General features: G+C 36.9%; 1 protein-coding gene and 1 pseudogene across 4 annotated transcripts in view; one reads left to right on the top strand and one right to left on the bottom strand.

The window, feature by feature from the left end:
- Positions 1–2,020: 2,020 nt before the first annotated feature.
- The window catches only part of ELAPOR2 (endosome-lysosome associated apoptosis and autophagy regulator family member 2), a 222,930-nt gene continuing 203,714 nt past the window's right edge, over positions 2,021–21,236 (bottom strand). For all 4 annotated transcript variants that reach the window (XM_060196310.1, XM_007537720.3, XM_060196308.1 and 1 more), the window contains 3 exons: positions 18,708–18,886; positions 17,510–17,675; positions 2,021–3,987 (listed from right to left, as the gene is read on the bottom strand). In XM_060196310.1, the coding sequence (XP_060052293.1) occupies positions 3,928–3,987; positions 17,510–17,675; positions 18,708–18,886 (405 nt within the window). In that variant the 3' untranslated portion in view covers positions 2,021–3,927. The remainder of the gene's footprint in view (positions 3,988–17,509; positions 17,676–18,707; positions 18,887–21,236) is intronic.
- LOC132539986 (U2 spliceosomal RNA) lies at positions 17,093–17,238 on the top strand (annotated as a pseudogene).

Raw genomic sequence — 21,236 nt, 5'->3', positions numbered from 1 at the left:
CCACTATGACACCCAAATAACCAGTCTTGCATCGGGATTTCTCTCCCACTTATCATCATCATCATCATCATCATCATTATTATTTATTTTCTATCAGCAGTGCTTCACCACCACTCTAAACCAGCTTTTCAAACAGGAACAGAAGGAAAAAGGGAAAGACACCACAGCACCAAAGTTTCCTCAAATCTGGTGAAAACTGGGCTTCAACCTGGGTTGGATGCATGGCAGACTTTGACAAAATGGCTCCTGTGGGAAGGCACCTGGGAATTCTCTTTTATAAATTTACCACCTTTGGAACTTTTTCTTTGGGGCACATTGAATTTACAGCTTGGATCTATAATGTGAAGCTATAAATGATAAGTATAGTTATTATAAAATGCATGTGAGTGCATTTTCGGTGCTGTGAAGATGTACTCTACAAGTCTTTTGTGTAAAAAAAAAAAAAAAGTAACTCTAAACAATAACTGACTTTAAAGTTGGCAGTGGAGTCAACTCCTCAACCTAATTTCTAAGAAATGTACTTGTATGAGCAAGAAAGAAGTAATCTGCACATGAACCTACACTGTAACTTACCACAAGTCACAGACAGTGACTCTGCTGACATAGATCAAATAACAGTGACCCACAGCTATCATAATTCACCACCTGAAAACCTAGAGATACTAGCTGCCAGGATTTGACTAGACCCAAGCAACTCTTCAACCTAAACGTTTAAAACATTCATTCTCTTTGGAATAAAGTGATGGCAAAAGTCTATACAAAAACACTATGAAATATTAATCTGGAAAAAATCTTATTACTAGTAACTAAAGAGAGGGAAAGTCAACAAGAAAAAAATCCAGTGAAGACATATATATCAAATTGCTCAGAACTTTTAAGTGGCATGATGCAATTCATCCAAAGACATGGTCTCATTTAGTGGAAAACTGATATAAATTTGTTTTTTTATTTATTTTAAGATACTGTGTTAAGTTATATTATAGTTGGCAGTTCATCTAATGAATTATTTAAGGACTCAGAACTGGCTTTTAAATAAATTTTCTGCCACTCTGGGATGAAAATGAACAACAATGTCAATTAAAAGTCACAGAAACATGATTCATTTGTTTATGCCCTTCAACATCCTAATGAGTTTTGTAAATACAGACATAAACCTAAAGGGAAATTCACCTCCAGGATTGGTTTGAATAACCTTCATGATTTTCTTTGTTCATACTTCATTAGCAATTATAAATAAAATGACAAACCACTGGGATCTAAAGGGAAAAAGATAGCTCCTTACCAGAGATAGGACAAAGCTGAGAAAATCTATGTATTATCTAAAGTTAGAAATAAAAAATAAATTAATAAATAAATAATTCAGTACCAACTACATTTTCAGAGAGTTCATTAAAATGTAAGACATTTTTGACAAGTCAGAGATTTTAGTCTAGTGACAGGAGAAGAAAGAAGTTCCCTGGGAGCAAATCCCAATTATCTCAATGGCTTGAAAGATATATGTTAAGCACAGCAGAAGAGCTGAGTGACAGGTGACTATGGAGAAACTTCCTGACTGTCCATTCTGTACAGCTTTGCCAGGGTTCCCCTGAATGGATGGATCTCAAATATATTTTTCATTCTTGTCCTTAAAGGTGGGGAAGGGCTATCCACACTGTTACGAAGATAAAAATGAATAATGCCAAAATATTTTCTTCTTCATAGTAAGACTTAAGAAATTAATCATGGGGAGTGGGGTTGGGTGGTAGCGCAGTGGGTTAAGCGCACATGGCACAAAACACAGGACTGGCGTTAAGGATCCCGTTTCGAGCCCCACCTCCCCCAGGGGGTCACTTCATGGGTAGTGAAGCAGGTCTGCAGGTGTCTATCTTTCTCTCCCCCCTCAGACTCCCCTCCTTTCTCGATTTCTCTCTGTCCTACCCAACAACAACAACAGCATTGACAATAATAATAATAATAACCACAACAACAAGGGTAACAATGAGGACAACAAAACGGGAAAAATTGCCTCCAAGAGTAGTGAATTCATAGTGCAGACACCGAGCACCAGCAATAACCCTGGAGGCAAAAAAAAAAAAAAAAAGGAAAAAGAAAGAAATTAATCATGAAGAGGAGGTATGCTGAGTGATACCATCCCTGAACCCCACAACAAGCAATACAGTAACGATAACCTCACCTACACCGATGAGTCCAACAGCAGAAATATGCACACACCTGCAAGAGGGGGGCTTCACAATTGGTGGAGCAGGGCTGCAAGTGTCTGTCTCTCTTCCTCTCTATCTGTCCCTCCGCTCTCAATTTCTCTCTGTCCTATCAAGCATAATAGGAAAAAAGGGGGAATATATACAAAACATTCATTCAACAATAACACAGTGATTCAGTGTTCTACCCATCTGACAATGAAACGCAATTATTTTTCTTCTACTTTCTACAGAAATAAAGATATCATTTGCTGAATCAAAAGCTAAAAGTTATATTTCACTGAAAGATGAGATTAAACACTCAACAAATCCTACTCATGTGCTCTGCCTTTCTCAGATAATCAGCAGTCTTTCTTTAAAAAAAAAATTGGTTTAAGAACTATAACTATTACTGTTTATTGAAGACAAACTAGCATATCTCTGATCAGCAATGGCCAGGAAACTCCTCCTCTTTCCTACTTTTAAAACAATTAAGGTTTTTACAAAATTGGTCAAATTCAATTCAAACTTCCTTCAACAAGTAATATTCAAGTTGTGCTAGGACCACTAATCGTTATATGATAAAACCGTCATGGGATGTTCCAAGCATCACAGAAAGTGTCACAATTATCTGGATCACTGTTGAATAAAGACAACACTAATTTCATAACTGCTTAGGATAAAACAACCTTATTATAAATATAATCATATGCAATCTTCAAAATTTAACTGCCATATTGACTTAAAAACTTCCATGGAAGTCACAGTTCTCAAAATTTTATAGCAGAAAAATAACCATATATCCTTTGATGCTTGTCCATAGAGCAAATGGTACCACTACCATTTTCTGGAGACCATAAAATTATCACAATACCTTTAAACAGTGATCTGTACTTATATACAAACCATCCTACTTTATGATTTATGATTTCCCAAGTGATTTGTTAAACAAGTTTTCCCACTCATTTCAGGCACTGCACAAACTGTTTTAAGCCATCTAACTTCTATTATAGTGTCAGTTTGTATTAATGGAAAGCAAAAGCTTTTTTGCCTTTATTTCTTAATGCACTCAACACTTACAGTCAAGCCCTTTTACTTGTTCCAACAAGGGTAGGATCTCAAAAGTGAATAGAAGTTTAGGTAACCCCAACACCTGCTAGCCCAAAAAATGACTGCTTACTTAGGCTTCTTCTGTAATCAAGAAATATGCCCTATAGAAAAAGTGGAAATTTTATTGTATTTCATTATTCACCATTTTAATAGAAAAGATGTTTTCAGGTTCATCAGGAAAATAAATAATGGGGAAAATAACTATACCTTAAAATTTCTCAAATATCCCCATGAATATAAACAAAGAAAAGGCATAAGTGGAACCACAATGCATATGTGCACATCTTTGCTCAAAGAACATATTTTATGTTGAAATTGTAAAGAACAAACATTTTCCATTAGTTATATGGCATGCATCAGCAGTGCACTGGTTGGTGTAATCTTGGTTTTCACTTATAAATATATACAGATAAATCTCTTCCTGAGTTGAGCTTCATCTTTACTTGAGACCCAAACCATTTGCTTTCCTGTTTTTGCAAAGATACTTGACCATGGGATAAGGCAATCAAACATTTCAGCCTCCTTCCTTTTTCAGCAATATGGCCCACTGTGAGATCACCAATGTGCCAGGTATGAGGATGGACTCTAAACTATGGTCCCATAAAACTAGAGTAGTTTTGCTTGTTCATCAGTTTGCAGTTCATATATTTGGAGATCTTGAGGATTTCAGCTGAACAGATTCAAAGTGGTCTTCTTTTTCCTATGAATAAGAAAGATTAAAATAAAATTAACTAAAATAAAACTCCAGTAAGATGTTATGATCTTATATTTCCAGAAGGAAAGATCTACAAATCATTTTAATTTATGTACCTGTCACTTGTAATTAAAATTTTACATTTAATGTAAAAAGAATAGGAGATATAAAAACACAGCATGCGCAGACAACCCAAAATAGAATTAAAAAAAAAAGGAACTGCAATAAATATCAAAAGACAGTTGTGATTCTGTATAAGAAACCACTGAGACCCTTCCTAAGGGTACATCTAATCTTTGTGTTTGACAAATATGACCCAGTCATGTGAAGAATAGACAAAACAGAACTGACAGAAACAAACTCTCAAGATAACTTACAGTCAAAATAATAAGGGGGGAAAGGCAGTAGAAAGAAATAAGGATATTGCCAGAATAAGAAACAGATCAACTGGACACTGTGTTTTAGGAAAATCTTTTGGGTATGTACCTACTGGAGATAATAAAAACAAATCATCCTCAATAATCAAAATTCTAGTTCACATGTATTACTGCTGGTGTTTGTTATTAAGATATTCAAAATGTAGGCAATTAAAATAAATTATTCTTCTTTAATGGAGAAATATAAGAAGTGAGATCCCCACACACATTATTTTCATTATTAGAGAGTTTTCTGATGGCTGCTAAAATGGACATGGGGTCAGGAGAGTATGGTAATGATGTGAATAAAAATCAATATAATGGTCCAGAAGGTGGCACAGTAGATAAAGCATTGGACTCTCAAGCAGTAGGTCCCAAGTTCAATCCCTGGTAGCACATGTACCAGAGTGATATCTGATTCTTTCTCTCTCTCCTGCTATTTTTCTCATTAATAAATAAATAACATTTTTTAAAAATCAATATAAATAGTATTTTTAAATGGAATAAATAGGTGGTGGAAGACCATTTTAGATACAAATGAAGAATAAAAATAAAATGAGAAAAGAACAGGAAGTAGATATTGAGTATCTGTCAGAATAAAGATGCTTTTGTGTTTTCTCTCATTTGAGTGGAGAAATCCAAGACCTTAGACAAGCTTAAGAGTTGTGCAGACAGAATTATAGAAAAAAAATCACAGCATGAATGTAACATATCACTTTTCCCTTCTTTTGTGAAGATGACAAGCCCCTGGGAGAGTAGACTGAACAGCTCCTCAGTAACAGCTCTGAATGGCTCAGTAAGAATTTCCTGAAATCTTGAGTAGCCTTAGTTTTTTTCATTAACTATTTATAAATGAATATTCACGATTCACCCCCAGTGATGTAGTCAGAGAATTAAACTTGAAATATAAATGTCTATCCTCAAGGAGTTCACAGATTACTACAGGAAGAAGCTATAGGGTATTAGTCATAAACAAGAAAGGAAATCTGAGATTTTTCTGAGACCACTTGATTAAATATTCGTGGGGGTGGGAGAGTGGTAGAGACCTATTGACTATCTTCAAAGTGGTATCTAAAATAGGACATTAAAAGATCTTTAGAAAGTCATTGAGTTTAGAAGAATCTTCCTTCTATTAGTTGATGTCATGGGTGTGTGTGTGTGTGTGTGTGTGTGTGTGTGTGTGTACTAGTTAGTGGGACTTGGTGGTAGCACACCTGGTTGAGTGCACATGTTACAGTGCTCAAGGTCCCCACCTGCAGAGGGAAAGCTTTGCAAGTGGTGAAGCAGAGCTGCAGGTGTCTCTCTTTCTCTTTCTCTTTCCCTCTCTTTCTCCATTACCCTCTCTATTTCTGGCTATCTCTATCCAATAAGTAAAGATAATTAAAAAAAATTTTTTTAAGGACTAGTTAGAATTTCTAGATGTCAGAAATTACTTTTCAGTCATTTTTTAAATTCACAAGGTCTGAGGCCATATATATATATATAATATTTAGAGAGATTAGAACTCATATATGGTTTCCTTCACCTTTTTACACATAGAGAAGCAGAGAGGTAGAGAGAGTAAAAAAGACAACACACCAAAGCTTGCAAACTCAAATACTGCACATGAGAAGGGTTTCTAATTCTTATAAGCACTGTGCACTAACCCACCACTGGAGGTACGTGTTTCTAATTATCTAAATTCTACTTGGGTAAATATGTAACCCTTCAGAGGCTTCAGTTTATTCATGGGTTAAATAAAGCAGCATACAAACGATCCTTTTAGTCTCCACATTTAAGAATATATTCAAAATTCAAGTTTTTCCTTACTTTGAGTATACCTCATTTGGCTTCTCAATCCTTGCTCCATTAAAACCACTGGAAGATAAGGTTTGGGTTGGGGAAGTGTGTGTGTGTGTGTGTGTGTGTAGTGTGTGTGTGTGTGTGTGTGTGTGTGTGTGTGTGCAAGTGTGTGTGTGTGTGTGTTTCTCCATTACGAAATCCTAACAGTGAGTCTAGCACACTCTCCAAGAAATATGACTATGGAATAAATAAGTGAATGAAAAAAAAACTCAAGATAATTTAATTAATTTTTTTATTTTGTCATCATCACTGGGGCTTCACTGATCTGGGCTGACCTTTCCAGATAGAAGAAGAGAGTATTAGGGGTTGGTATGGGGCTCACTCAATAGAGTATGCAGATAACTCTGAGTGAAGACCAGAGTTCAAGTCCCAGATAATCATGCAAGAATAACTGCAATGAGAAGCTTCATGAGTGGTAGGGCAGTACTATCTCCTTCTCTTATCTTTCTCCATATTTCTAGAGGAAAGACAAAAATGACAGCCACAAGTGGTATAGTCATGCAGGCACTGAGCCCCAACAATAACTTCATTGGGAGGGAAGAAAGGGGAGAGAGAGAGAGAGAGAAACAGAGGGACAGATAATATAGCACCAAAGTTTCCTTCAGTGCAGGAGTAGCTGACTCAAACATGGCATGCTATCTAGGTGAGCTATTTCACAAGCTCTGAAGATAATGTTTTTTAATTGCTAAAAAAGCCAAAGAAAAATCTATAGATAAGACCCCACAAGTCCAGGAGATTGATATAGAAATTTTAAACAAGTTTTTTTCTTTTAGAACATGGATAGAGATACATAATTTTAACTTTATTCCATGTAACAGCTAATAAGCATAAATATCTTGCTTCATGAGACCATTCACAGAACTGTTTTAATAAGATAAACAATAATACTGATAACCAGTTTATTTATACCCTAGAAATCTGAAAAAGCACAAGTATCCATCAACAGGAAAATGGATAAGTACTTTATTCTATTCACATAAAACCATGTAAGTCTGTGAAGGAGTCATGGGGAGGGGATATGTTAAATCATTTATAATCTACTTGGGTTGTAAACACCCAAGTCACCATTTCACCTGAACTTGTGAAAGAAAAAGGGTATGTAAATTCAACTAAGGGGATCTAAGAAAGGCAACAAGCAGGGAAGCAAGATAATAATGTGCCCATTCAAAATGTTTTTGTGAGAACTGGGCAGTGGTGCACCAGGTGAAGCACACATAGGACAAAGCACAGGGACTGGCACAAGGATCTCAGTTGGAAGCCCCAGCTCCCTATCTGCAGTGGGGGGTCACTTCACAAGCGGTGGAGTAGGTCTGCTGGTGTCTATCTTTTTCTCCCTCTATTTATCTTCTTCTCCTCTCTCAATTTCTCTCTGTCCTATCCAACAACAACAACAATAAATGGAAAAAAATAGTCACAGGAGCAGTGGATTCACAGTGCAGGCACTGAGCCCCAGCGATAACCCTGGAGGCAAAAAAAAAAAAGTTTTTGTTATTTATACAAGTGAATATTTAGTAGAATTTTATGGTAAATGTTTGTATTTCTTCATCTCATATGTGATAGAGGAGGTTCTCCCGATCAAGTAAAAAATGGTTAATGGCATACTTCAGGACTTCTTATACTCTGGTACCATCTGCAATCAGTGCTTGAATCAAGACTGCATATAATTCCTCTACCTTCTGATGTTCAAATATGTCACAATATAAATAAAGTACTATGGTATCAAACTAGAAGTCTCAGTTGGTACAGTCCTGCCAGTGTTATCAGACCTTTACCAGCAGGGTGACTGTAAACTAATACAAAACTCAGAGACTTGCTAAGTAAGTTCATTGAGACTACCTGGTTAGATTTACTATGCGAAATGGGACAGCAGCCAAGGACAAAACGATCCAGAACACAATGAACTCTGCTACTGGAGAAAGTATAGCCTCACTTGATTATTCCACTTGCTCTTTTATATAAGTTAACCCCCAAAGTTTTAGTTTTTCAGTTAGGCCCAAATGAACAGGCTACATTAAAACATGCTCCACAAACTTAGTCTCACTCTACTTCGTTGCTTCACACAACTAGTGACAACTGTGTGATAGAATTCTCTAAAAAAAATGTCAATTATATATTAATAAAATATCAGCTTCCGCTAAAGACATCCTTTGGGGTTTTATAGTGCCCATCTCCTTAATACAACTACCATGAACAGCTCTATTAAAAAGCAGCTATCAGCTTGCTACTCACTCCTATCAAAGCAAAATGGCACTCCCCCATATACTTTGTAACTCTATAACCTAAGGATCCCATTTGTGATGATAAAGGTGGAAAAGACTCAATAAGTTTGACTTGTCAAATATAAATATAAGCTCAATAATACTGCTGGTTTGGCCCAGAAAAATTGTCTCACATGGGGAGAGGTGAGTAGTAGCACAGCGGGTTAAGCACACATGGCGCAAAGTGCACAGACCAGCGTAAGGATCCCAGTTTGAGCCCCTGGCTCCCCACCTGCAGAGGGGTAGCTTCACAAGTGGCGAAGCAGGGCTTCAGGTATCTCTCTGTCTCTCTCCCTCTCTGTCACCCCTACCCTCCCAATATCTGGCTGTCTTTATCCAGTAAATAAATAAATAGAGATTTTAAAAAACTTCAAAAAAAAGATCAGGATGCATCTGGTCTTTAAAAAAAAAAAAAAGAATCGTCTCACATGAAAATATGGTAGTATTATCCTTTAAAGTCATCTTTTCCCCATACTTTAAACTTTACCACCTACCACCTAAAACAAGTTACTGACTTCAAGAGTCCTCAATTCACTGAGACCCTACTGTATATTTGCCCTTTTTTCACTGGCAACTCGATGAATCTGAAACCCAGAGAGGTTCATTGGTTAGTGCAGCTATACTATCTTGAGGCCAAGCATACATGAACTAAAGCTCAACATGATAGCTCAGTTAAGTGACCAAAGTTAATTCTCATCACTGTGACTCAGACTTCCCTGAAATTGCTTTGTTGTATTTTTATTGACTCATAAACCATTGGCAAGAATTGAGACCAGTGAAATAGCTCACTTAAATAGTGTGCTACTTTGCCATATGCACAATCCCAGTTTTGGCCTTCTGCCTCTCTTCCCACCACATACACATACACATACACATACACATACACATACACATACACATACACATACACATACACAAACACAAACACATACACATACACATTAAAGAAAGCTTCGGTGCTGTGGTCTCTTCAGCTATCTCTACCTTTCTCCTTTGTATCTATCTATATTTAGAAGCCCAAATAACTGCTCTAACACTTGGAAACTACATGTTGGCAGACTAAAGTTATCCCTTTTGGGATCAGTAACTAAAACCAAGACTCAGATGCTGATTACATCATTTTGGTTATGCATAGACATTAATGCTCACATTAAAAACTCACACCCTAAAAAGACAAAATAGAATTAAGCACTGAATAGAAACTATATTAGACTGTCACAAATGCTGCCTGAATCCATCAACCTGCCCAGCATAGTAATGAACTGTCATTGTAGACTGGGCACAAAGTAGAGGGGTTACCACAACATGCTAGACCTGGGAATTATTTTGAATTTTGAACCATTTTCCCTTAAAAAATGATGACATCAGACCTTTGAGGGCTATCAGTAACCCCACACCACTCCTAATACCTGTTCAAGCTAAACAATTATTATTCTAGTCTGGTCAACTTACTCCAGACACACCAACCATCATGAGTCTTGAAAAACACTAGTTACAATGTGCGTCATTTACAATTTGACAACTCTGCTATATTATCACAAAAGCTACCCAGAGCTGAGCAGAGTAAAGCTATCTGTAGACCTATCACACTCCCTACCATCAGAAATAATTCATTGTCAATGAACAAGGAATAGTACTTGCAAAAAAAAAAAAGCTTCAAAAATTATTCTAGACAGTTATTCAGTTAGAAAAAAAAAAAAAGTAGCACAAGGACTAGCATAAGGATCCCCATTCAAGCACCCAGCTCCCACCTGCAGGGGAGTCACTTCATAGGCAGTGAAGCAGGTCTGCAGGTGTCTGTCTTTCTCTCCCCCTCTCTGTCTTTCCCTCCTCTCTCCATTTCTCTCTGTCCTATCCAACAATGACGACAACAATAATAACTGCACAATAAAACAACAGGGTAACAAAAAGGAATAAATAAATAAATATTTTTTTAAAAGAAAAAAATACTATGGGGGCCAGGAAATGGCTCACTCTGTAGTGAGTCTCTCATCCATTCCTGGTTCTTATTTTAGCAAGGTAGTTCAATTTACTAAATGTGGCTATCTCTAGAAAGATCATCTCTGGCTTCTTCATATCACATTATACATGATCATATGAAGCTTTCATAAGATTGTATATACTTACATGTGAAAATCCACAGTTCTGATGTGATTTCTTTTGAGTATGATAAGCCTCTATTTATCCCAACAGCAGTCCTCAGGATGTCTGGTGATATCCTCACCCGAAGGAAGCATAAGAAATGCCCCATATGAGGATCAACAATGGTAGGGACAGCCCAAATTTCTGAAGGGAGGTTGGGTCAACATACTTTACCACTTGAGGAAAATGGGTCCTGCAATGAGTGCAGCCTAGAATGTTCCTAGCTGTGACCATAGAATGTGAGCTCAGACCTACAGGGATGGAGAGGCTACACAGGCTCCTACAAAATTATGGGTCCCAGATCAAATCAATGGGGTTTACAGTTAACAACATTTATATACTTTTCCCATATTTGGAAGCTGCTCTCTGTCCTGATCCAGCTTTCTAGTCCTATTTCCAACTCTGACATCATCTCTCCAGATAATACCTTTGGTCCACCTGTACATTAGCTGTTATTAGTAAATTTATGGGCCCCTTGGAATATACTTAAAATAGACCTACTAGCTTTTTCCAAAATGGAGACCCCAAATCTCATCTGCTATTTTTTTTTACCTATAGGTTACTGATTATTTAACAATGCTTTATACCTTAATGTTTTTTCAGCCACCAATTTGCTGATGCTACCATGACACCAACCTGAACACCCTGCACAGATGAACTCTCTAATGTGTCCTTGAACCCCAGCTCTCCAGAGCCCTGCCTCACTAGGGAAAGAGAGAGAGAGGCTGGGAGTATGGATCAACCTGCCAATACCCATGTTCAGCGGAGAAGCAATTACAGAAGCCAGACCTCACACCTTCTGCACCCTATAATGATCCTGTTTCCATACTCCCAGCCTAAATAAAGGGATAAAGAATAGGAAAACTTTCAGGGAGGGTATGGGATATCGAGTTCTGGTGGTGGGAATGGTGTGGAATTATACCCCTCTTATCCTATGGTCTTGTCAGTGTTTCCATTTTATAAATAAATTTTTAAAAAAATTCTAATATTTAGCCACCTGTATTTGTTTTCTAATTGTCATGATGCCAAATCAGAAAAATTATTACCAGTTGCTTTAAAACACTACTCATCAATTAGGCCTACTGTGGACCACACAAAGGTAGAAGACATACCACATATTTTATAACATGTTCTTGTTCCATTTACATCTTACTGTTCTGGAAGATAGGTCCAGTTGCCAGTAAGTGATGAAAAGAATTAAGGTGAAATTTTAGCTACTGAAATGAGACAAATATATTTTGTGGTAGTGGACAGAAACCAATACTATAATCTGGTAATGCAGCCCTGAGAGGTGTGAAGGATGGGATGATCTTTCTTTTTTTTCCAGAGCCTCTGTCACCTTCTTAGGTATGCGGATGCCAATTCTCACATGTTGCAAGCTCCTTAAGTTTACCTGTTTCTTGGGTCTTTCATGTCCATAAGATACTCTTACAACAATTTAATTGACAGTCCTCTTAAAATTACAGAGAATCTTTCAGAAACACCTAAGTATGGTCTCAGCTCTGGTCCCAGAATAACATTTAACACCTCATTCCCATTGTTACCATTTAGTCCACTATGAGGTGAACAATTACCAACCAGTTTGTGACATGGACAAATAGGAACAAATAGACGTACTACCCTCAGTCTCCCCAAAGACAAAGATAGGCATTAAAATGATCTGGAATACCCCCCAACACTTCATCTGCACTATTCCAGTCTTTAGGTCCATGATTGTTCAACAATTTGTTTGGCTTTGTATGTTAACTCTCTTTTCAGCCACCAGGTTCCAGATGCCAGCAAGATGCTGACCAGACTTCCCTGGACAGACTACCCCATCAATGTGTACTGGAGCTCTGCTTCCTCAGAGCCCCACCCTACTAGGGAAAGAGAGAGGCAGACTGGGAGTATGGATTGACCAGTCAACACCTATGTTCAGCAGGGAAGCAATTACAGAAGCCAGACCTTCCACCCTCTGCAACCCACAACGACCCTGGATCCATACTCCTAGAGAGATAGAGAGTGGGAAGGCTATCAGGGGAGGGGATGGGATATGGAGATCAGGTTATGGGAATTGTGCGGAATTGTACCCCTCTTATTCTATGGTTTTGTTAATGTCTCCTTTCTTAAATTAAATAAATAAATAAATAAATAAAATGATCTGGAAACCTCAAGGCTGACTAAACAGTAAAGAGGCTGTATACATTGTCAACCTGTTAGTATCACTAACAAGTGTAAGTATGTCTTTCTTTCCAGCATCACCAAATGTACTTTCATACTGTATTTCTTATATATTGCTATAAGCCATGTTTCAACTTGCCTACTAAAAATTATGATGGTTTATATTTGCACCCTAAAAGTTATGATTTTAACAGTTTAAAGGACATATCCCCCAAATCATGCAACCCTTAGGCAGCTTCAGAAAGCTTCCCAAAATGAAAGCACCCATAGTTATTCAGAGATTTGTATAGGGGAAAATAACTTGTTACACATTCACTCCCCATGCAGTTATTCAGTTAGAAAAAAAGTGGGGGGTCAGGAAACCATTTACTCAGTACAGTAGACACCTTAGTATATGTGAGGGGTTCAGGCTTCAGAATAACTGGGGAATACCATAAATAGAACCAAGAGAGTTCCAGGGATGCTGAAGTTGTGCTATGTTATCTTTTATCACTGTATGTTTCTCTCCTCTCTCTCTATCATTAACCTGTTCTCTCTGCCTCAAAAAAAAAAAAAAGAGAAAGACTACAAAATTAGATTGTGGAGCTGTTAAGCAGTATTGGGTTTATCAATGATGTGGCATGACTTGTGTCTCTCATTTTGAAGCAGTGAGTGATACCACTTCCTTGAAGGCATTCAGGCTCAGCATCTATTCACTGTCCATATACTGTTATGAGTAATGTAACTGTCCAATATCTACCTCCTTGAAATCCAAAGTCTATGCAGTAACTAGTATATTCTACTGTATTTGGATTTTTTTTATTATTATTTTGCCACCCACATTTTTGCTGAAGCTCAGTGGCGATTTCTTCACTCTTTTTCTATCTTTCTCTCTTTTTTTTGGGGGGGGGGTTAGTTGAGAGACAGGAAGATATGAAAAGGAGAGATAAAGAGAGGAGAGACCTGCAGCACCACTCTACCTCTTACGAACCACCATCACCCTCTCCCCAGGCGAAACTTGACTCCAAGTCCTCACCCAAAGTAGCATGTATGCCCTGCCAGGAGAGCTACTGCCCTGTGTCTGTATCCGGATTTTCATATTAGAGTGTTGGCATCCTTTATCAAAAGTTTAGTAACAGCTTGATTAATTACACTGTTCACCAAGTTCCCTACGATGTCCTTTATAGACAAAAACGATACACTGAGTCTGTTTTAAATTCCTGGCTTCTTTTAAGTTGAATGTCATAGAAGATCTAGGTTCCAGTGGAAAGGTTTCCAATTAAGTACAGAGGACAACAATAGGACATAAAAGGAAAACCACCAAGATTCCTAAATAGACACTGATTAGCTATAACTTCTTTTTTTTTTTTTTTTTTTTTTTTTGCTAGTTGGCTCTAGAACTCAGGGGATATGGCTGAGCTTAAATAATACAGGCTGACTTCAGACTTCAACTTAGTATTTGATGTCCTGTTGTTGGTAGGTATAGTTAAAGTGGCATAGGCCAAAATGACCAAATTAAATTCCAATCTCATGCAGATAAATTGTAATGAGTCAGTGGAATGTTATACTAATGGGCAACATGGCACATATTCAAGAAAGTGCTTCATAGTTCTTTTGTATTTCTGCACATCATATGAATGAGAAACTCATTTTCCTCTGTTCTAAATACTCCTTTTGAAAGTGTCTTTGTAAAGCAATCTAGGAAGATAAACATTGTCTCCTTCCAGAGAAAAGATAGGTCTGCTTATAGTATTGAAAATCCCATCTCCCCCTGAAGCAATGAATACTTATGCTATTTGCCCAGTACAATAACAATAATATCTCCCCTTGGAGCAAAGGACATTCATGATTCCTGCCATTCTCAAAGATTCAGGTTCTCAAAGCTATATGGTTCATTTCCTGTATTGTGGCCCACTGTCTATGTAATAGTCAGCTGTTGCTATTCACAGAGTACTGTGGGAAGTGCTGATCTGGGAACTGGTATAAATGCTGATACTCTCGACAGTGCTTCTACTGTAAGTGTTAAACTGTCCTTTGTCTCTTACCAAGTGGCTCCTATTCTTCTAAAGTATCCATGACATCATGGCAAGCCCACCTGCTAGTTTGCAAGTAGTATAAGCTGTCCATTTCTGAAACGTGTTGTACAGTTGTTATTCTATGGCAATAGATCCTCTCTAAATAGCAACATTAAGAAAAAATAATAATAACCAACCCACACCTATGGGCACCTAATTTTTTACAAGGGGGCCCAAACTACTAAATGCAGAAAGAAAAGTCTCACCTATTACAATATGCAAGGACCTGGTTCAGCCTCCTTAGCCCCCACCTGCAGGAGGGAAGTTTTATGACTGGTGAAGCAGTGCTGCAGGTGTCTTTTTTCTCCTCCCCTCTCTCTCTGTTTTTTTTTTCCCCTCCATAGTTATTGCTGGAGCTCGGTGCCTATACCATCATGAATCCACTGTTTCTGGAGGCTATTTTTTCCACTTTGTAGATGTTCCTGTTGTTGTTGTTATTGTTATTGGATAGGGCTAAGAGAAATTGAGAGAGGAAGAGAAGACTCCTCCCCTCTTCATCTCCCACATTCCTCTCAACTTCTCTATGCCTCTATCCAAATAGACAAACAGAAATATTTTTAAATGAATAAAAATATTTTAATCTAGGAGTCGGGCTGTAGCGCAGTGGGTTAAGCGCAGGTGGCGCAAAGCACAAGGACTGGCATAAGGATCCTGGTTCGAACCCCGGCTCCCCACCTGCAGGGGAGTCGCTTCACGGGCGGTGAAGCAGGTCTGCAGGTGTCTGTCTTTCTCTCCTCCTCTCTGTCTCCCCCTCCTCTCTCCATTTCTCTCTGTCCTATCCAACAACGACAACAACAATAACTACAACAATAACTACAACAATAAAACAACAAGGGCAACAAAAGGGAATAAATAAATAAAATAAAATAAATTTAAAAAAATTTTTTAATCTTATTCTAAAATAAAGAAAATGCTCATGTATATGCTATCTTTTACTAACCTAATTTTTTCCTTGTTTTGATTTATAAAATACATTATCTTTGTGAAAGTTTAATTATAAAAACTACATTACTATTACAAAACTGCCAAAAAGCAACTACTGTTAATATTTTTGCTATGGCAATACTAACATAAATATAAACTTATATATATATATATATATATTATTTATTTTCCCTTTTGTTGCCCTTGTTGCTTTTTATTGTTGTTGTTGATGTCATCGCTGTTGGATAGGACAGAGAGAAATGGAGAGAGGAGGGGAAGACAGAAAGGAGGAGAGAAAGATAGACACCTGCAGACCTGCTTCACCACCTGTGAAGTGACGCCCCTGCAGGTGGGGAGCTGGGGACTCGAACCGAGATCCTTACGCCAGTCCTTGCACTTTGCACCACATGTGCTTAACCCGCTGAGCTACCGCCTGACTCCCCATAAATATAAACTTAATAGCAATGTGACAGTCTAGGTTCTGTTCTCAATTTACTTATCTTGTCCCTCTCTTTTTTTTTTTTTTTAAGAATGATGACTTTTCCATGACAAGGCATGAGGGAGAAAACAAAAATGAAAACATGAAGAAAAAAAAAATACATATATAGCAGTAGGCTTAAGCCCTAGTGTATCAACAATAGTTACACAGCAAATATAAATACAATAATTAAAAGACAGATTATCAGCATGGATTTAAGAACATGGCCCTGAGAAAGAAGAGAAGGACGGGGAGGACAAGGGGAGAAAGAAGGATAAACAAAGGAGAAAGAAAAAAGAAGATATAGAACCAGACTATCATTCTGGCACATGTAATGAGGGAGATAATACTCAGAACCTAAGGCTAATTATTTTTTTAAAGATTTTATTTATTCATTCATGAAAAAGGCAGAAGGGGAGAGAGAAAGAATGAGACATCACTCCGGTACATGTGCTGCTGAGGATTGAACTTGAGACCTAATGCTTGAGAGTACAGGGCTTTGTCCACTGAGCCACCTCCCAGACCATGTGCTAATTAATTTTATTTTTCAAATATTTATTTATACCATGTAAGATAGGTTCACATGAGACAAAAAGAGAGAGAAGTCAGAGAACCTCTCTGGTCCATGTAGTGCTGGGTATTGAACCACAGCAATGCACACCCAGTACTATTGAACCTCTTAAAATATCAGTTTACATAGATGTCTCAATCTTTAACAACTGCAGCGTTGTACAGTATTCCATAACTATGGCAAGTGGAAATTCTTATCAAACTCCCTATTGACTACATTTAATGCTATTTCTAATTAGGCTGCTCTTACTTCTTTTATTTATTTACATTGCTTCTTGGCCTTTTGGCTAAGATAAAGTATAGTATTTATCTATTTATTTATTTATTTTACCAGAGCACTCCTCAGCTCTGATTCATGGTGGAGCTGGGGTTTGAACCTGGGACTTCGGAGCCTCAGGCATGAGAATCTGTTTGCATAACTATTATGCTATTTACTCCTGGCAAAACCCAAACTGTTCCTATATCCTGTGTGTGTGTGTGTGTGTGTGTGAGAGAGAGAGAGAGAGAGACGGGGGGGAATATATGTGTGTCCTATCATATCTCTGAGAGTATTTCTATTGAGTGAATAGCCATAATGAGAAAAACAAGCTAAATGAGAGGGTTAACATAAATGTTACTATTAGGTTAGTATGAATTCCTAATTCGTCAGTGTACAATAATACTAGGTTAAAATTCTGCTCTCACCTTTGTTGCCAAGGATTTCAGTTTTCCCAGTAATGACTTTTTATTGGAGTATACAACTTCCTCTTCATTATCTTCTCCTTCCATGATAGCACAACTGTCTGCAGCTGGGAGTTCACATTCTTTTGAATTTGTCGTCATTACTAATTTAGAATATTTGTACTCCAATCTACACAGTGGTAAGTAGATAAAGTGGTCATTTAATATAATGAAAACTTATTTTAAGAGGTTTTATGTCAGTTTAATAAATCATCTTGTATGGCTGTTCTATTAACAAATGTCCCTCTCTTATAGCCATATCCCTGTGTAGCCTTTTATCTCATTTATCTACACACAGTTGTCTTCAGAGAGTCAATACAATGCAGTAAATTTTGTCACACATAATTATTGTCTTTACCCACCCAATTATGAAGAACATTTGAAAAACAAAGAGAAACCAGGAACCCCAGATACATTTTCTTAACTTACAAATGTTATATTATATCATATTAGTTATATTATATTATATTATATTATATTATATTATATTATATTATATTATATTATATTATATTATATTATTATATTATATTAACTTATAAATCTTATACTATTATTTGGGTATTCAAAGTTCAGATCCTAAGGCTGAAAATATGATACAGACAAGTGAGTTGGCCTTTATTACTTCTCTGTACTATTCACATCATTCATCTCTTTCACCGCAGATATTTATTGTTGCTAGATGTTATAATATAGAGCCTTGATAGTCCCACTGACATGTAAATCATTTAAAACAAGTCAAATCATATAACAGATCAATATACATTCAGGTCTGCAGGTGTCTATCTTTCTCCCTCTCTATCTCGCCTCCTCTCTCAATTTCTCTGCCAATACCAAGCCCCAGTGATACCCCTGGAGGCAGGAAAAAAAAAAACTCTCTGATCTCAGCTCTGCTTCCACCTACTTGAACAACCTGGGTCCTCCACTTTTCCTTGTTTTAAAATAAATAGGTATAATTCATCAAACTTTAATGTTCCTATGATACTTCTTTTAACAGAAAAACAGTCATCTTGATTTGCTTTCTTTTCTCTAGGCCGTTCCTTTAATTATTTCAATAGGAAAAACTTGTGTTTGAGAGTCTGTTTAGTATGATGACAAATATTCAAAGTCTTTCACAACAAAATATAGCTTCTTATATAGTCACTTCAATGAGGTTACTTACTTCTGATTTTTTTTCCAGAAATAGCAAGTTAGAGCCACCAGCAAAACGGCTATGAAAGCCCCCACACCAGCACCCACTTTCAGCCAAAAGTCAACTGTTTCGCAGGTTGACAACTTTTTCTCAGGTAAAGAAATCCCTTTAATGCACCACTTAGGTTCATTCCACACATATAATGTCTCCTTGAAAAAAACCACAAACAGATGACATGAGACATAAGGTTCAGAAGGAAAAGACATTGCAAATCCTTATTCAATGTAGGCATAAAGAATTATTCAGTATTATAATTATTCAAAGTTCAATAAAGAGAGGGAAAATATACAGAAGAAATTGAATGAGATTATGACTGAAAATGAAGTAAAGCAAAAGAATAAAATTGTCTTTTAGATCAGGATTCTTGTCACATGCTGAGGAGGTTAAATTAAAAAAAAATTATTCTGGGAGCCAGGTGGTAGTGCAGTGGGTTAAGCGCAGGTGGAGCAAAGCACAAGAACCAGCAGAAGGATCCCAGTTCAAGCCCTCGGCTCTGCAGGAGTCACTTTACAGGTGGTGAAGCAGGTCTGCAGGTGTCTATCTTTCTCTCTTCCTCTCTGTCTTCCCCTCCTCTCTCTATTTCTCTCTGTCCTGTCCAACAATGACATCAATAACTACAACAATAATAACTACAAAAATAAAACAACAAGGGCAACAAAAAGGAATAAATAGTTTTTAAATTATTCCACTGGAACATATAATTTGGGCTATTTTCCTCAAAATCTGATAATCCTTGACTTACTAATCATACTTTTGAATAAAAGATTAAGTCATCTAAAATAGTTCATTGAAATAGATTCCACCTTAACCATCATGCAAGTCCATCCCCCAACAAGCTTCTCCCCTGAGTAGACAGTGGGCTCTGGACATAGAGCAAGTAGGTACATCACAACTGACACACTATGATGACTCTGAGGGCAAAGGAGCCACCATCTCTCGCAGGCCAAAATGAAAAAGGCATCATTATGGGTCACCACTTTCCACATGAGGTACTTTCATCCACCCAAAGCAGATGACTCAAATTTTACTAGAGCAATTATTTTCAAGCTTCAACTAACTAGTGAATAATCAATGAAATGGGTCTCAACCAGTAATTAAAAAATAAAAGAATAAACAGGTAAAGTCTGACTGATCACAAACATTTTCTAGAATACATTTTGTGATTACTTATACATTTCAACAAATGTAGTGACCAATAGCAATCTACATGAATATATCCACTGACATTAAATGGCATGGAACATTAAATTTTTACTAATTTGTCTCATTATGTTTCTCATTTACTAATTTGTCTCATTACTAGTTTGTCTCATTACATTGTATATGATGGTCACTTTATCAACACCCTAAGGTAAAGGTGACATACAATGTTTATTTAATAAACATTGTATGTCACCTCTCTCTCTCTAGCTAATCATGAAGTATGCAATGTACAGGAGAATAATATCTACTTTCAGCTAAAGTTTTAGACAAGTATTGGACAAAAAAATCACAACACTCTTTAGAGAAAACACTAGTAAAAAAAATGTATGAAGACTGCAACACTTTCATTAATAAACTTGGTGTGAATAAACTGTTTTAAAAATGCATCACCTTACTACTTTAATGAAATACTAAAGAATGGACTCAGGGTCTTACACATATGATACAACTGAAAAGCTAATTTTAAATACTTCAATCAAAGATAAAAGAGAGAGGGGTAGACATAGAAAGAAGGGAAGCACAACAGTACTGTTCTATCATCCATGGAATTTCTCTGGTGTTACCAATGATGTTCCCATGTGGCACAGGGACTCTAAGCCAAAGTCATGAAAAGGTGTGTGTGCTGTACTGGGTAAGTGATCTTCTAGCCCCTGGTCAATGATGATATAAGAAAGGTAAATAATGCTGAGAAAGAGGGAATGTACTCTAATCAATAACTGCTGACTTCATTGGAAGTACATTCTAACGAGGAGAAAAAAAGACATCCAAGAGTTGCCATAAATTAATGAAATATGCACTCAGTCAAAATATAAAGCTCTGCCTAATGATAGTCTCATCAACTAAATGAGAAACTACAAGATTATAATATTTGAAAACCTAGACATCTTAGGTTTTTCAGTAATTTTCTCAAATTTATTTAAAGTCAAGCTATCTGCAACATTTCTAAGTCACTCTCTAACTATTAAATGGAAAACCTATTCCTTCACTCAGCCTCTTGTTATTGTTAAGTAAGAAAATGGCTGACATTGTGGCTAAAAAAAAAAAATTGATTCTTCCAGCATGGAGGGATAGTTTGTGAACAGGTGAGATAAATTGATGATAAATCGTAACACATTTCTCTTAGTGATAACACAGTATCTTTTCAAATCTTTGTTACTGTATGACATTTAGAAGTAGTGCTTAATACATACTTGAACCTAGTATAGATTTTTTTGAGATCCAATTTGATAAGGGAACTGTTATCACAAGTTGTGCAGCCTTTTTTGTTGATATCAACTAATTTTCCGGAGGATTTGT

This window comes from Erinaceus europaeus, chromosome 8, assembly GCF_950295315.1.
Source record: "Erinaceus europaeus chromosome 8, mEriEur2.1, whole genome shotgun sequence".
Classification (NCBI taxonomy): Eukaryota; Metazoa; Chordata; class Mammalia; order Eulipotyphla; family Erinaceidae; genus Erinaceus; species Erinaceus europaeus.
Note: the sequence above shows the minus strand (reverse complement) of the source record. Positions and strands in the feature narration are given on the sequence as shown.